The sequence below is a fragment of the Echinops telfairi genome, unplaced genomic scaffold, assembly GCF_000313985.2.
Source record: "Echinops telfairi isolate 266 unplaced genomic scaffold, ASM31398v2 ScPeMD7_7420;HRSCAF=8458, whole genome shotgun sequence".
Classification (NCBI taxonomy): domain Eukaryota; kingdom Metazoa; phylum Chordata; class Mammalia; order Afrosoricida; family Tenrecidae; genus Echinops; species Echinops telfairi.
Genome location: NW_022111320.1, coordinates 45744091 through 45761454, shown reverse-complemented (window position 1 = coordinate 45761454; position 17364 = coordinate 45744091). Strand labels below are relative to the sequence as shown.

Genomic DNA, 17364 nt, shown 5'->3' with positions numbered 1-17364 from the left:
CTGAAGTCCCCACACATGCTCCCACTTTTGGCTCCAGGGAATCACTTGTTGCCATGGTAACTGCCATTCACTCTTTAAGAGCAGGCCTTGAAAACAATAAACATCTAAACACATCACCCGCTTTAGGTTCGGAAATAATTTTCAGCATTCTCCCCCACCCCACCCCCACCCCTATCTTTTGCTTTCAACCATTAGCCTGGATGTTGGCACACGGCCTTGCAGAGACAACATAAACGCAAATCAACTGAAAAATTATTTTTACCCAACTTCCTAACCAATCAGCGAGCACCAGTATAACACAGGAGCCAGGTTTTTGAGTGACATCTGTGGCAGGGGCGGCGAACTGTACAGCCACAGGCCAAACCTGACACATCCCGAAAAGCTAAGAACTGCTTTTATATTTTTAAATGACTTGGGGGGGGCAGGCGGTTGGAGGGAAGCAAAAGGAGAATAACATTTTGTAAGACCTGAACATTTTATGAAATTCAAACTTCACTGTCAAAAATGGTCTGCGGTTTCTTTTGTGTTACAGTAGCAGAGCTGAGTAATGTAACAGAAATTGCACGGTTCACTAGAGATCTGCAAGATGAATCCCTTTCCCGGGGAGCCCTGGTGGCCTGGTGGCTTAGAAGTTGGGCTGGTAACCACAAGAGCAACAGGTGGAAACCGCCAGGCATCCCAGGGAGAAAGGCTGGGCTTTCTACCCCCGTAAAGAGATACAGTTGCAGAAACCTGCAGCCAGCAGGGCAGTTCTACCCTGTCCTATAGGATTGCTAGGAGACAGAATTCACCAGATGGCAGGGAGGTTTTTTTCCTTCGCCTTTTACAGGGGAGGCTCTGGATGGCACAAATGGTTAAGCACTTTACTACTAACCAGGAAGATGGTGGTTCAAACCCATCCCTGACGTGCCTCAGAAGAAAGGCCTGATGATCTCCTTCCCGAGTGTCACTCACCGCCTCGGAACCCCTTTGGAGCAGTTCTACTCTGCTCTGAGTTGGAAATGCCGCCACCGCCACCACTGGTATCTTTTTACAGAGAGCGTCTGCTAAGCCCCTTTGATCCAGAAGTCTGGGGGCCATGTGGGGAAAGGTGAACTCGACCAGGAAGCCGGCTGCCTTCCCCTTGTCCTGATGTCTGAAAGAGGCAGCACAGATGCAGGTGCAGACCTTTGGCCCGCCCCACCCGCATGGCGCGTAGGAAAGTGTGGCCAGCTTTTCTTTTGTTGTCTGAGTGTGACGGACGACCGCGTGACCCGACTGCCCACGGCGCACCCATATGCTCGGAGGCGGCCCCTCCAAGTGGAGGGGCACTCATCGTGCTACTTACTCCCTCATGCGTTTCACCTTGGTCCCAGCCATCGTGCTGTTGAAGATGCTTAGTCCTTGCGACGTGTCTGGAACGGTGCTGGGGACGGTCTTTGAGCCTGAAAAATCAAGGCACAGCCCTCACTGACTGCACCGGCATTCCTGCAACTGGGGGGTGGGGTGGGGGTGACGTTCAAGGGCAACGGGAAGACAGAAACAAACCCCCGTTCGCAGCAGGGTAGCTAATGAACGCCCCATGAATTAGAGATGAATTCCACGACCCCGTGCACCTTAAGGAGATTGAATCCAAACGACGAGATGACTTACACTTTTAAGACGACCAAGAATTCCAGGACAACCTCTTCGAGGAAGCATTGTTTAGACAGAAGCTCTTATTTTAATCGTTGGGGTTGGAGGGTTGTTGTTGTTGCTGTTTTAATATATACTCAGAAACTCAGGGAAATGCTCCTCCCAGGAAGGACATGTTCTCTTTCAGCAGGTGAGGGTGTGGATTTCGATGACGGAAGACCTTTTCCTAATAAGTCTGCTTCCCCCCACCACCGCCCTTAATCCCACACCTGCATATTGTTCTGCTTATGTGATGGGAAGCCGAGTGGTGACCTGGGGTCACCTGCTGCCGGAAACACCAGCAGACTGGAACAGAAGGCCAAAGTGGGGTTCAGAAGGTAACGAGTTGCTAATGAAGCTGTGGTGCTATGAGCTGCAGTTTTCACGCACGCACCCTGGAGACCCCATAAAGCATGTTGAAACCGAGGAGAGAGAAACAGTCATTACTTCCTATTGAGAGGCTGCAGCTGGTCCATTAGGGAGGTCGCAGGTGTTCCAAAGAGATGGCTTTACACGCGGGCTCCAGGTTACCTCTGCTCCCACCTACCTGCTGCTCACAGCTGGGGGCAGAGCCCCTCACCCTCACCCTCACCCTGCCCGCCCCCCACCACCGGGCATTTGCACACACCAGCTACACACACCCCACTGCACTGCACACCCCGTCAAAATCATCCCAAGCGGCACTCCTGACAGTTCTTTATAAATCGTACCTATGTAGCTGCTGGTGCAGAGGATTAACATCATGGAAGGTTGGAGGCTTGACCAGACAGAGGCCTGGTAACGCGTTCGCCAAAGAGCAGCCATTGGAAGCCCCGTGGAGCGCAGGCCTACTCTGACACAGGTGGGGTTGGAATCTGCCGCGTGGCACCCAGTGACAGTGATGACAGAGAACCGCTGCCATCAAGTCCATATCGACGATTAGCCACCCTCTCGGTGCGGGGTTTCTAAGCCCGTAGAGCTTTACCGGGACAGCCTCATCTTTCTCCTGAGAGGCCGCTGGTGGGTTTGAACGCTGGCCTTGTGGTTAGTAGTTCAGTACTGCCTAAAGCGCCACCCGCACTCCAATACAGAGAAGGGAGTCACGGTGTATGTCCCTGCTTTTTCCCCAGCAGAGCTTACATATTGGGATACTTTTCCCTTGAGTCCTGGTGGTGTAGTGGCTACGACTTAGGCTAACAACTTAAAGGTCAGTAGTTCAAAACCACAGCTACTCTGCAGGAGGATGAGGCTTTCTACTCCAGTACACAGTTAAGTCTTGGAAACCCACTGTGGCAGATCTACCCTGTCCTATAGGGTCATCTATGAGATGGCAGTGTTTCATATTTTTGTTGTAGCTTTTTCTTTATATTTCAAAATGAGATACAAGTTCTAGCAGTCGTTGGGTGCCTGCGTCTGACTTGGATCCTCTTGGTCTCACCGTTATCCCTGGGAGACATAGCCTCCTCCTAACTCCAGCACAGCCTCAGCTGCCTTCGGATTCGAGCTCTGAGAGTCAGGAGGACTGAATCAGCAGGTCTGACCTCTTCAAAGGGCACAGTCTGATTAATTAAAGAAACAGCCCGGCCTTCCTGGACTAGTAACCCAGGTTCAAAATACAAGCATTTGTGGCTAGTTACCTCATTTCCCTTGCTCCTGCACGTCACCCACTTCACTCCCTTGGAAGCCACCTGAGCCCTCACTACCACCGGACAGTAGCTGCCTGTTAGTGACCACCTTCCCGACACCACCCCCCAACCCCCCACCCCCGCTCTGGCTAGGACAGCAGGTCTTCCCCCAAGAAGGTGTGCTGGGCAAGGTGGGGGAGGGCAGCTGGCTTCATTTCACATTCATGTTGGCCACACCCCCACCACGACCCCGCCACCCCGCCTCTCCTTCCATCTTCTTTGAGTGTTGTCAGAATAGACAACAGTTGCCGTTTCTGCACTGACACTTGTACAACTCGCTGAGACCAATGACATCAGGTTGGTGAAGCAGCGACAATAGTGGCGCCATGCCAGTGGACCCTCGGTTCTCCTGAGGAGGAAAAGATGGCGAGGGTCTCCCCCTCTTCCAGGGAGAGCTGGCAAATCTTGGAGGCTGATGCAAATAAAGGTCAAACCGATTTCCACAAAGGAAAGCTACAGCCGCTCGTCCTTTCTGGAAGGCTGGCTCTCTGCTGCGGAGACGAGGCTAAACCTGGGACCCCAGGGCAGAGACCAGGGCAAGAAGCGGCTGAAGCAATAGGGCCGGCAAGCTCCAGTTCCGAGCAATTCCTTCTTCAGAGCTCTGTTCCTCTCTGGCCCACCGTCCACCATGGATCGTTTAATGCTTTAAGTCACAGGAAACCAGGCGGTGGTAGCCAGGCCCCATCTATTTCTTATAGTCCCGGCGGGGTGGTGGGGGGGTGGTGGAAGCTAGGAATCCCATGGCTCGTTAGTCCTTTGAACTACATAACTGTTTCCTTGAGTCTATGATTTTCTTTGCTTAGCGCCAGGAGAGACCAATCATTGTGTCTTAAAAGGCAAGCTTCAAAGCCCCCGTTCTACAGAACAAAGTAGGATGTCGAAGATATGCCAATTGGCCTAGACATTCCCCAAGATGGTGATCCTAACCCCCAAATCCAGTGACTCATTTTCTCAAGCTGTTGGGTTAGGGCTAAGTTTTTCAAATCTTGCCTCCCTGTATGTTCTACTAAATCCTTTGACATATTTGTAACACCTATAAAAAACATATGTAGAAATAGATTCTGAAAAACGTGGAAATAGATTCTGAAAAAAATAAATTCTCATCCACCTTCCCACATATGTTCAGTTTGCATGCCTACCTGTGTATCGACTCATTGTTTGATGTCACTTTTACCACAGGCTTGTGTGAGCGTATTTACTGTCGCTGCCTTTTACTCTCGTGCACCTCCCAAGGCCTGCCTTTGCTGTGGTCATGCAGTGCTATGACTTTTATACACTGATTTTGAATCCTGAAGCTTGGCCAAAATGGTTTATTAGTTGTAATAATTTTCTCTGTGTGTGTATTCCTTCCAAACCAAGTAAAACCCAAACTCACTGCCATCGAGTCCATGCTGACTCATCATGACCCAGACGGAACCTGTCTACAGGAGTAGAAAGCCCAGTTTTTCTCCTGCCGAGCTGTTGTTGGGTCTCGAACTGCTGACCAACGTGAAACCACTACACCACCAGGGCTCCTATTCCTTGGGATTGTCTATCTTCAAGGCCCTTAATGCAGACTTTTCATCTGCAAATTGGAGATTAGAAGTAGTCTTCCTTCTTCCTTTTCTAGCTCTTTGTCTTACCTAACTAGCCCGGCTGGAAGCTTCAGTGCACTGTGCAATGGAAGTGGTAAGAGACCTTCCTGTCTTGTCCCTGATCTTCGGGAACTGCATGGGTCTTTATCAGGTTGAGGAAGTTTCCATTTCTGGTGAGTTGAGTGGTTTTGAATCACCAAAGACTATTGGATTAAAAAAAAGAAGACTGTTGAATTTTGTCAACTGCTTCTTCCACAGCTAATTAAAAAACGACGTGTGTGTTTTCTTTCTATCTATCAATATGGTGTATTTCACCATTTGATTTTCATCTATTGAACCACGCTGGCATCCTGCAGGTAAATCCTCGTTGGTTGTGGTATATGAGGGTAAGTCAAAGAGTGTTACCACAAAATGACGAAAAGTAGCACCAGGTGAAGCGATTGCTCCTCCACATAGCACCTGTCTTACAGCGATACACCTCTGTAGACAGCGATTCCATTCCGCTGACACTCCCCACGTCCAAATGGTGGTTTTGTCATCCGCAAGGAACTCAAATCATGTCTGGTTTCAACGTTCTTTGAGTTTGGGGGAACAAAGAGAAGTCTGAATGGGGTAAGCCTGGGCTGTAGGGCAGATGAGGTAAGATTTTCCAATGAAGTTCTCATAGGACCGCCCTGCTAGCTACCCTGGAACAATGGGTAGGAACAGTTTAATTTTGGGGGGGGTGTGGGGAGAAAAGGGGTGTGCAGAATCCTAGATACAACTTTCCTGGCCTTTTTTCTGACCAGTGGAATTTTTAGGTTTCCTACAACATCTGTATAGTAAGTCTCCATGATCATGCAGTGTCCTTGGAGAAAATCCATGCAGATGATCCTTGAGGAATCCCCAGATACAGTGACCATACCCTTCTGGGCTGCCTTCTCTGACTGGCCGATAACTAGCCTGCTGGTTTGAGTGGACCACTTTTTAAGGCACTCTAATGAAATGAAGACTAGCTTGTTATCCAGAGAACGTCTCTGCAGGCACACACTGACCTCAGAGACATGCTTAGATATGTTTTCTTTGGGATAAAGCATTCGCGTAGGAGTGGAAAGCTTGGTGGCAATGCTTGCTGACTTACCCACATCAAATCCTTTTTATATGTTGATGGAATTCCTCAGCTACGATTCTGTGGAGCATTTTGCATCTGTACCCACAATGGATTGTGTTTTCACCCCTGTAGTTTTCTTGTGTGACGTCTTTGTCTACTTTTTCCCATCAGGGTAACACTGGCAATATAGAATGAGCCTGGAAATGTCCCCTCCTGTTTTCTGAGTTGGTTAAGGATTTGTAAGAATTCTTCTTTCATGGGCTGGTAGAAATCTCTGATAAAGCCATCAGGGCCTGCACTTTTCTTTGTGAGAATTAAAAAGGTTAATATGATTGTTTTAGATTGACTCACATTTTCTATTTCTTCTTGAGTATTTATTTTCAAGCTCAGTTGTAATGTCACCTCTCTGATTCCAGACTTTAATAATTTGAGTCTTTTATTTTCTTGATCGGTTTAACTAAAGGCTTGCCAATTCTGTCAAACATTTCAAAACCAAACAACAACAACAACAAAAAACAACTTTTGGCTGTGTTCTCACTATTGTTTTTCTAGTCTTTGTTTCTTCTCTACTCTTGACTATCTCCTTCTGCAGGCTTTGGGATGAATATGGTTTTCTATTTGTTTTTGCCCAATTACCTAAGGTAAGGCATATTTTAGATAATCAATAGGTGGGAGTTAACATTAAAGGTCATAAAAGAGTAACGATGGTTTTTAACCCACAGGAGCTAGTAGTCAATTGGGAAAGGGAGGATACCAACACAATCACCACAAACCCCACTGAGGACACACAAGACACTGCACTGGCTGTGCAGGCACAGAGACTTGTGTTTAATGCACTCTTCTAGCCAAAGTCTCTCACTCCCACCAAACGACCTTTCCCTGCATGGATCTGGTAAGAAAGTAGAGAAAGATGCTGATAGGATTCACCTGGGAGGAATTGCGAACATGATTACCTTGAGGGGCAATCTGCTGTGTATCAAATGAGCCCTCTGAGAAGCAGGAGTGGGGGCATCTCATTACCAGCAAGAGCCAGGAGTGGAGTGCACCCTCTGGACCTGAGATCCCTGTGCAGTGAACCTCTAGAAGACAGCTGTACCACCAGAGGAGCAGCCGCAGAACCAGGAGCCAGAGCATGGGACAGAGTGGGGAACTTGCCAAACTATGCAACAAGCAAAGCTGAGTGCTTTTGAACAGGAGGCTGGTTTGTGGAGTGGGGTGCCTCTGGGCACTTAATTTGAGGAACTTGGACCTGCTGATGCATGGAGGTGAAGCTGAGTCCCTTTGGGCTGAGGCTGACTGGAAGGGGTGCCCCTGGGCACTTGATTCAGGGAGCTGGGTTTACTGACCCACGGAGCTTGTACTGAATGCCTTTGGATTGAGTCTAGTAGCTGAGTGGTATGTATGCCCTGTGGCATTTATTAGAAGACCTGACAGAACTTTGTAACATGTCCTGATAAACCCTGAGCACTTCTCAGTGGCATGACGCCTGGTTGGCTTCCTTGATCAACCCCTGACTCACGGGTTTCGTCTGCGAGTGCTGTGTAGTCATGGCAATGGGCATGGGAACCCAGAGAAGTGAAACAGAGAACCCTAAGACCATACAGCATGTGGAGGGTACCAGTGGGGGTCATGAGGGTATTGCTAGACTCCAGAGTTGGGGGAACCACAGTCGTCCTAGTTCTGCTCTCAGCACTATGCAGTCCTCGGGCATTCCCCCATTTAAATTTGGGTGGTTTCATTAGATTCAGAACTTCCTCTCAATTGTCACAGACTGAGCTGGACCCTCAGCCCTCCAGGCCCCAGCATTTACGTCATCAGACACTGCCTGCACACGCGAGGATAAAGGGCAACCAGAGGGGCCAGCATGCTAAGAGGCACCTGCCTGGGATCCACAGTGAATGGATCCCACGTTATATAACTTCAGGCAACATCATCTTGGGATTCTCCATTCCCCACCTGTGAAGTATAGGAGGATGAGGATTACAGCACTTGACACTACCCCATGGGGATGTTTTGACAGTGAGATGAAAACAAAATGGAAAGAAGAGGCATTAAGCACTGTTTCCTATGAGTGCAGAAGCTTAATGCTCCGTCAGGATCCCTCCCGCCTCCCTGGTGTCTCCCCAGCAGCGCTCCTGTTCCTGTGGAAGGCACGGGGGCTTGATGATGCTGACATTTCGCCAACAGAGGCGCTTCTCTGGTTTCTTCCGGCACTTCCTTCCCCAATTCCCCGTTGTTACTCATCTCCGTTCCCGGACCAACGACCTCGGTCATAATAGAAAGCCTGCATTTGCCCGCCCACCTAAAGAGCCTGCCACGTGGGGAGCAAAGAGACTGTAGCATGGAAGGGCGGGGGCGGGGACCGTTCTGGAGAAGGAGCGATCTCATTGAAGCAATTGGGACGTTGCTTACTCAGGAATCCTCAAGGTCACTGCCCTTGGTGTGCAGGGCATCTAGAGTGCACCTCACCCAACTCCTCCTTAACCTCCCCTTTCTCTCCTGTCCTTAAGGAACCTTCAAACAGCACGCACTGACAGGTGCCATTCTGCCGACAGCCTGCTCCTCGACGCTCTTGGAGGGAAGATGTTTCTCAATAGGAGGGGGGGGAGAATCAACTTTTTTTAACCCTATTAAAAGCCAGGTAGTGAATGTTCCAGGCTTTGCAGTCACTGGGGGTTAGGAGGTGGTCTGTGGTCTCACCACAGCTCTGCTCTCCTCTACTATGTCAGCACGAGAGCAACAGGTGCACAGCTGTGTTTAGCATGGAGCCCTGGTGGCGAGGTGGTTCTGCTTTGGGCTGCATGCAATGGTCGGCAGTTCGAAACCACCAGCAGCTCCGTGGGAGAAAGACTGGGCTTTCTACTCCTGTAAACAGTTACAGAATCGGAAAACCCAGGGGTTGCTAAGAGTCAGGACAGACTCCAAGACAGTGAGTTTGCTTTTGAGTTTAACGAACGCATGCACGCACTCCTGCACCCACACATGCACTCATGCACACATGCAGGCAGGCACACGCTAGGAGCGTGCAGTGAGTCAGATGTGGCCTGTGAACTGTAGTTTGCCAACCCCTGGCCTCGGCAGGGAAGAATCATCCCCATTATGAACTTGGAGGCAACCAGAGACCTCTTAGAGCCCGATGACCTCATTTTACAGATGGGGAAACTGAGGCCACGAGGGGCTCGGTGACTTTTCCCAGGGTCCCAGAGCCATAAGTGAGGGAACAGAGCCAGGAGCAGAACTCTAGTTCCCTGCTTTCCAAGTGAGTGTTGCTTTCTGAGACCACCCCGTACCCCCAAAGTACCACATCCAGCTAGGAAAGTTAAGGTGCTGAATTTTAGGGAATTTTGACAAATCCGGAGGTCATCAGACAGAATCATTACATCCACCTCTGCGCCCTCTTTTCTCCATCCCGCCAGATGATGGCGCCACGACTGGTGACGGAAAGGACGGAATGGGAGCAACGGGACTGCAGCTCCGGCTGCGCAGAAGCTTAACGAACCCAGACCCTTTGTCCGGGTCTCTTCTTAGGCTTCTCCTGGGATGTTAGCAGATATAAGAAAGGCAACCAAACTGCCCGAGAACCTGCGAAGCAGGGCTCTTCTCTGTCTTAGCACATCTGTGTTTGAGAACTGACTGTGATCTATGCTAAGATACTGTGAGATTTCCAGAGACTGTTTCCTCGCTCGTAGCTAAGCAAACAAACAAAGAAAAGCAAACACACATAGGTCTATCTTCTTTCTAGGGCCCTAGTAGAGCCCTGGTGGCGTAGCAGTTAAGCATTGGGTTGCTCACTGTGAGGTCAGCAGTTTGAAACCACCACGTCTCTCTGCTGCAGAAACATGAGGCTTTCGACTCCCCAAACCAGTTACAGTCTTAGAAACCAGCAGGGGTTACAGTTTGCTAGAGCTGGAATCGAGCCTGGCTGTTGGGAGTAAAGCGTCAGTGCGGGCACACCTGCAAAGGTGCTTTGCTGTTGGCAAAGAAAGGCCTGGTATCTACTGCCACTGCCACTGCCACGCAACCTTCCCATGGTGCCCACCACAGAACTTTGCACAAGCCACTTCTCATCAATAAATATCACTCCACTGCCCCCACCGACGACTTGGGGGGGAAAGTGAGTCAGCTTGGAAAAGTACACTTGCTACTCACAGGAGAAGTGAGAAATACCAGAAGAGGGGAAACACGCTTTCTATTTTAACTACATGGTCATTTCACACTACAAGTATCCAGCTGAAGTGTATGGAAGATTGAAAACAACAGGAGTTCGGGAGCTTGGAAATTTCCATGACTTTTAAAATATACTTGAAGAGGCCTCCAAGAACAGCACTTAAAAAATCACTTAAAAACAGTGATTTAAAACAACCTTTTTGTCGAGAGAGAGTGTTTTGTTTTGGCATGACCCACAGTAAATTAAATGTGGGTATAGATTAAGAGATTTATGGAAGCCAGGCCTCCAGCTACCAATTCCAGTTGTGCTCATTCTCTGGAGGAGAAGGAAGTAGTCAGTGATTTAGTAGTTTAGTGAGTCTGGGAAACCAATACAGAGCCTCTTAGTTTAAGAACAAACCGTTTCCCTTTACCAGCAAGCTGGGCTGGCTTCAAAGCTGCCTAAAAGACCCAAGTCAGGTGCATCAATACTTCCTTCTCCTTCTACTAGGAAAAAAAAATCACAGAACTCATCCATCCATGGGCACAGCATGGGAGCAGCATCCAGAGACAGCCAATATGGATATTTTGCTCTTCTGGAGCGTGAGTGTAGAAATTGACTACACCGTAGATTCCCAAACTTGAAAGGCCCTTTGCAGGACAAGTACTCAGTGTGCGCCCGTCCCCTCCCAACGGCGATTAAAAACGGTCATACTCCAGCCCAGCGGTTCTCAACCTGTGGGTCGTGACCCCTTTGAGGGTAGAACAACCCTTTCACAGGGGTAGCCTAAGACCATCAGCAACACCTATTTCTGATGGTTTAGGAACCGAGACACTACTACTCCTCTATCGTCTCCAGGCAGGTCCGCCCACATGCAGATATGCCCACATACCGGTGTGAAGACTGTTACCCATGCTGCACCATGCTTCCAGACAAAATTTCATTGATTTGTCATTAGAAATAGATATTTCACAATATATAATGGCATATTGTTTTTGTGATTAATCACTATTCTTTAATGATGTTCAATTTGTAACAATGAAAACACATCCTGCCTATCAGACATTTACATGACGATTCATAACAGTAGCAAGATTACAGTGCTGAAGTAGCAATGAAAGTAATTTTATGGTTCGGGGTCACCACCACATGAGGAACTGTATTAAAGGGCCAGGCATGAGGAAGGCTGGGAGCCACTGCTCTGGCCTGTATCGGGGTTAAATTGTAGGCGGCTGGTTTTGGAGCTTTCCTGGGTCATCCCAGTGCCCCACTTCACCCCACTCCCCACCCCCCGCAGGGAGACACTGAATTACATCTACTTCTCATTTGGTGAGTTTCCAAAGGCCAACTTGCTGAGCTAAGAAGGATGATCGGATCACAAATTAGAGGAAGATTCCATCATGATGCAGCTGCCAAATCGCATCAGAGCGTAGCTGCCAAACACTGAGATTTCTGGCCCAGCCCATTGTCTACTTAGACTGCCACGGAACACACAGGTTGACACAGAACCGTAGCCATCTCAGTTCAAGGTTAGCAGACGCACGTCACTGATGCACAAGATGGTAGGGCGCAGTGGGCCTGCTCTAGCTGTGACATGTGGGATAAGGAAAGGCAGTCCCCAGGGTATGAATGATGAGATGCAGTCCAGTGTCCTTCGGTCTTTCAATGGAATGTGTCGGTGTGTTGGATCATGTCGAGGAGGGTTCCTATTGGCCTGGCTTTCGTGCAAATAAAGGCTGGCAGCCTTTTTCAACAACCTACAAGCAGCCCTTGGCACACGCGGAGGTGATTGTCATGAGGGTCGGTTCAGTGGTTCCAATGTGAGGGCAAACCTCCCAAATCCCCCAACTCCCAAACCCGGCTACAGAGTCTATTCTGACTCCTAGTGACCCTGCAGGAGAGAGCTGCCCTGCCCCTGTAGGCTTCCGAGACTAAATCTTTATGGGAGCAGAAAGCCTCCCCTTTCTCCCATCAAGCAGCTGATAGTTCTGGACTGCTGGCCGTGCTGTTAGTAGCCCGTGTACCCGCCACTATGCCAGGGCAGGCAAAACCCGTCAGAAAATCCTGGGGACTGGCCTGTGGTTCAGTGAGGCGTGGCTAAGTGTATGGTCTTTATTACAACTCTCAAGCCAGTGAATATACAACATTTTAAGGCATTATAAAGAATGCCTTCTGCTCTGGAAGACATGTCCCCCTGCTGGGCATGTGGATCCCAATTTGTCACAATTACAGACCCATAGGGTTGCTGGGAATGGACTTAGTGCTACAGCCACCACCAGCACCACCCTTCACGACACGGCCACGCCTTCCGGCGCAGTGACCTTGGCACACAACTCTGCTGATTTCAGATCACTTCCCAGACACGGACAGGGAGTCAGAAATACTTACATTCCTTCAGGAGAGGATAGCCCTGTTGAAAGAAATCCATCTCTCGGTCGTAATGTTCTCTTCCATGAGGTCACAAATATATTAAAAGCTGAATGTGGGACACCTTCATTAAAAAGGTCTGATTTATGTTGACTTGTCAGCAACCAGCCCTCTCTCTGTAAAGCCTTCGTTGCATGTGAGCACTTCCTGGGTTTCCTAGCCCGGCAGGACTGGCGGTGGCACCATCACCTGGGGCGGGGCTGGGGCCTGTTAGAAAGGCAGCTTCTCTACCCAAAACTCCTGGATCAGAATCTCTGGGTGGATCAGGCGCTCCTGTGGTTTGTGGACCACGGGGACAAGGCCACATGACCTGCATTCAGATGGAGTCATTGGGTGGAGAGATGTGGACAACCCCTGTAACCTGGAAACTTCCTTACGATATGAGTTGTATCTGCTATTCCTTTGCATGCCCTCAAAACAAAACAAGACCAGAAAAACACCTCATTGCCACCAATTCAATTCTGACTCCTCTCCATCCCGTAGGCCAGAGAACTGCCTCTGTGGGTTTCTGAGACTGGAACCCCACCACCCAGCCACCATGAGCGGCTGATGATTTCAAACCTTGTTGGGCAGCGGCCCAACAGGTAACACTCTACGCCACCAGGCTCTTGTTGTCACCAGGGCTCCAAGGTTTTTATACCACGAGGTATTCCGTGAGCATTTCATAATTCAGCATTTCCCGGCCTCACTGCAAGCACCAACTTTTCGCATAAATGGCCGAATCCTTCTTTTAAATGAACTGCCTTAGCAGATGGGTGGGCAAACCCTGTCTTGGTTGGTGACAAGGATTTACTACCTCGCCAAGAAGTGGCCTCAGGAAGCAATTGGTCTGGCATTTAATGACTGCCCGAATGAAGAACTCCATATTCTTTTTCCCCCTTTCTCTCCAGAACAGGCTGTCTCTGCAGTTCACATGGCGAGGTTAATCTGTTCGTTCACGAGGCAGCATCTGCTGGCAGCCTCCCACCCCCCCCACCCCCACCCCCCCGCAGGCATGTCTCTGGCTCTCTGTGCTCCGTGTTCTTGGATGCGCCCTGGAACAATGCTGAGCTGCTTCTGGGGCTGAGACGCATGTGGCAAGGGATCTGTGCACCTGTTGGTCCGCGTGGAATTCCAGAGTTTCAGCCCAGGGCTGGGTGAGGCAGATCCATGTCCTGCCAGCAGCACTCCAGGTGCTGGGCCACCAGCCCAGAGTCTCCTCCACCCAGGTGAGAACACCAGTCAGGTTCTCACTATAGTGAGGCGCCCTCTATAGTCACAGCAGAAGGGTCACATGGAACGTTTAAAACTTGCCATCTGCTACCCCAGCGGTTCTCAACCTGTGGGTTGCGACCCCTTTGGAGGTTGAATGACCCTTTCATAGGGGTCGCCAGATTCATCACAGGAGCAAAATGACAGTGATGAAGTAGCAACAAAAATAATTTTATGGTTGGGGGGTCCTGTATGAAAGGGTTGGGGCATGAGGAAGGCTGAGAACCACTGGTCTACCCTTAGCTTCTGTGAAAAACAAACAAACAAACAAAAAACCTCGCCGAAATGGGAGACACTTCTAGAAGAAAAATTCCTGGGTGGATCAAACGATGTGCCCTTGACTATTAGCTGAAAGGTTGGCGGACCCACCCAGAAGCGCCCCAATCAAAACCCCGGGGAGATTTCTACCCGGAGACGGTTTCCATGGGGAGCCATGCTGCTCTGTGACATCAGGCTGCCAGGAGTCGGAACCCTTCCCTCAGCCCGAGTTTCTGTCTTCTTCGGAAGACATGGCAAGGACCGTTCCGCCCTGGCTTAGCTCTAGGTCGTTTCAGGCCCCTTCCTTCTAAGAAAGAAGCAAGTCCGTTACGATAGCAGGTGTTTGTGCTTATTTGGGGCCTCACACTATCCTGTCCCTCGTTAGGAGACGCGTCCCCTTGGTGGGGCCCAATCCAGCTCCCACTAACGAAGTGACAAGAGCCAGACCTTCCCTTCCCCCAGTCCCTTGTTGTAAGTGAGCAGGCACTTGACCTCGCTTCTGCCCATGAGTTGCATTCTGTCGGCTGTTGGCAGTGAGGAGACACCACGTGGGGGCAGGAGAGGGGAACACAGTCAGGTTCCCAGGAGGGTAATGGTAGGCTGTCTAGCAATGATGCCCAGTTGGTAAATTTAGTGGGTCAATAAGGCATCAGGCAATGTCTCTCTGCTCAATGGCCAGACTTAGGGTACTGGTCCTCAGCACCTGGCCCAGCTTACAATCTATCATCAATTCCTTTTCTGTCTAAGTGAGAGCTGGTTTCTAAGGCTCGTTGCTAAGGATACTGAGGGCTACAACCACCCACCTTGACAAGATTAGACCAGATCCCTCAAAGACACTATCAGTGAGCTACGTACCATGGTAGTCAACCCTCAAGAGGCCACGAGTGACCCTTTAAAAGCAAACCAAACTCACTGCCATGGACTCATAGTGACCTTGTAAGACAGGGAAGAACAGCCCTCTTTTCGAGTTTCTGAGCCAGTAAGTGTTGATGGGGGTCAAAAGCCCTGCCTTTTTTCTCAGGAGCGGCTGGTAGTTTCAAACTCCCGACCTTACGGATCATAGCCCAAAGAGTAATCGCTACACCACCAAGGCTCCTCCAATGACCCTTGCCTTCTGCTTTTGGGGCCTTTGAATCCGGGCTACAGAGTACTACAAATGTGACTGTGAGACTTCTTGGAGTCAGCCATAAAAAAGCCCCACAGCTGGTCCCTTGCTCTCCGGATTCATGAGCGGGGGCAGAAAGCAGAGCCATGCCCGGGGAGCATCCCGAAGCCCTTTGAGGACTTGCCAGGTAGTATGGATACGTGGCTCTGAGTGAGTCACCTTGGAAAGGCATCCCTTAGGCAAGTCCTTGGATGACTACGGTCTGGCTGCCCTCTGACCACAACCTCATGAGAGGCCCAGAGCCACCCAGCCACCCACTCCCGAGTTCCTTACCCACAGAACCCAGGAGAGGTCAGGCATGATTAGTGTTCTTCCAGCGAATGTGTTTCTGGGTCATCTGTTATAATAATCACTAGAGGCACTAAGCCTTTAGAGACGGCCAGGACCAGAAAACAAAGTGCGTGCAGACCACCTTGGCACTTGCCTGGGGCTGGCTTGAAACGATGGTTGTGTGGAAGTGGGGTCCCTGCGAGGGAGGGCTCCTTGATGAAGTTTTTAGAGTTTAAGGGAAAGGAGATGTCTCTCAGAAGCCAATGAAATGTCTTGAAATTCATCTGGAAAAATGAATGTTTAAGATGAGACACATCTGAAGCAATGGGAAAACGGGAAGGAGTTTGCCTTATCAACGATTAAAATGTACCGGGAAGGCAGTGTAATTAAAGCCCTTGGATATCGGTGGGGGAGCCAGACACTAGATGAGAAATCAAATTAGAGAATCAGACAAAAATGATATCTAGGAATTGTGAGAGGACAAAAAGGAACATTTCTATGAAACTGAATGAGTTTTATTGGGATTTAAACTCTGTGTGAAAAACGGACAATAAAAATCCTAGAAGAAAAATGAAACTTTCAAAAAATGAGCCCAAACAGAAGCCTAAATCTATAAAAGATGAAGTCATAGATGTTTGCCTGTATAAAAAATATTTTAAATTTCCCTAAGCAAGAAACAAATTAGAGAGAAAAAGTAAGTTGGAAAAATGCAACTCTTGTGCTCCAAATTGGGGGTGAGGTGGGGTTAATATGCTTTTAAAGAATGAACACATACAAAGTCATATTAGGGAAAGTCATCTTATGAATGGGGGGAAGATGCACGCAGGCAGCTTTCCAAAGAGCCAAGGCTGATAAGACGCGTATAGGAAGAGGGAGACGTGCAAATGAAGAAATAAGGAGGTAGCTCTTTGACTCATTTTAGCAAAATCAAGGGCGATTACATATCCTCCTCAGGAGATTATGTGTGGTGGTCTTCGGATCCTGTTTGGGATTTCATCACATGTAGAAATATGAATGCTTATGGTGCATTGGAAAACAATTTGGTAGAACCTATTCGGTGTAAGCTATAAAAATAATAATTTATAATTTATCAAGGGGTCACGATGGTGGCTGGGGGGGGGAGTGAAAAAAGAGGAGCTGATACAAAGGACTCCATGGAAAGCAAATGCCTAGAAAAGAATGCTGGCAACATTTGTATAAATATGCTTGATACAATTGATGTATGGATTGTTATAAGAGTTGTAAGAGCCCCCAATAACGTGATCTTTTAATAATAATACAAAATTCACAAACTCTTCTACCTTCCCCTGAAAGACTACAACACAGAGTGAGAGAGTAAAAACAGAGGGGGAGGTTGACTGATGAGGATGAAGGTTCAGGATGAATATTATAATCCGGCTGGTGGTAGCCAACAACTGCAAATAAAGTGCATTTCCCACTAGAGGCGGATGATGGACTTGTGGAATGTATACGGCATACTGGGCCCATGCAGCCATAAAAGAGAATGAAATAAAAACATAAGTAAGAGAATGAAATAGAGAAACACCCTACGGGAAGCCACATTTACTACAGCCCACACAGGCAGCCTGGCGGCTTGTTACCAGGTGGGGGCTTCCAGGCTCATCAGCCAGAACCCAAGGTCTCTTCAGTTTGGGCGCGCTCTGCATATAAAGTGACCTGCGCGTGCCCATTTACGAAGTGCACAGCAGAGCCAAGAGCCGAGTTTCGTTCTGATGATGCCTTACACCTGATCCCTTCGACACCTCGTGGTTGCATAGTGAATGATGGGGGGAGTGCGGAGTGGAGATCCAAAGCCCATTAGTAGGCCACTGGAGATCCCCTTGCAGAGGGGTCTCGGGGAGGAG

At 49.1% G+C, this 17364-nt stretch overlaps 1 protein-coding gene across 2 annotated transcripts in view; it reads right to left on the bottom strand.

Moving 5' to 3' along the window:
* The window catches only part of NEK11 (NIMA related kinase 11), a 295896-nt gene that overhangs the window by 53861 nt on the left and 224671 nt on the right, over positions 1–17364 (bottom strand). For both annotated transcript variants that reach the window (XM_030887665.2, XM_045297456.1), the window contains one exon: positions 1328–1424. In XM_030887665.2, the coding sequence (XP_030743525.1) occupies positions 1328–1424 (97 nt within the window). The remainder of the gene's footprint in view (positions 1–1327; positions 1425–17364) is intronic.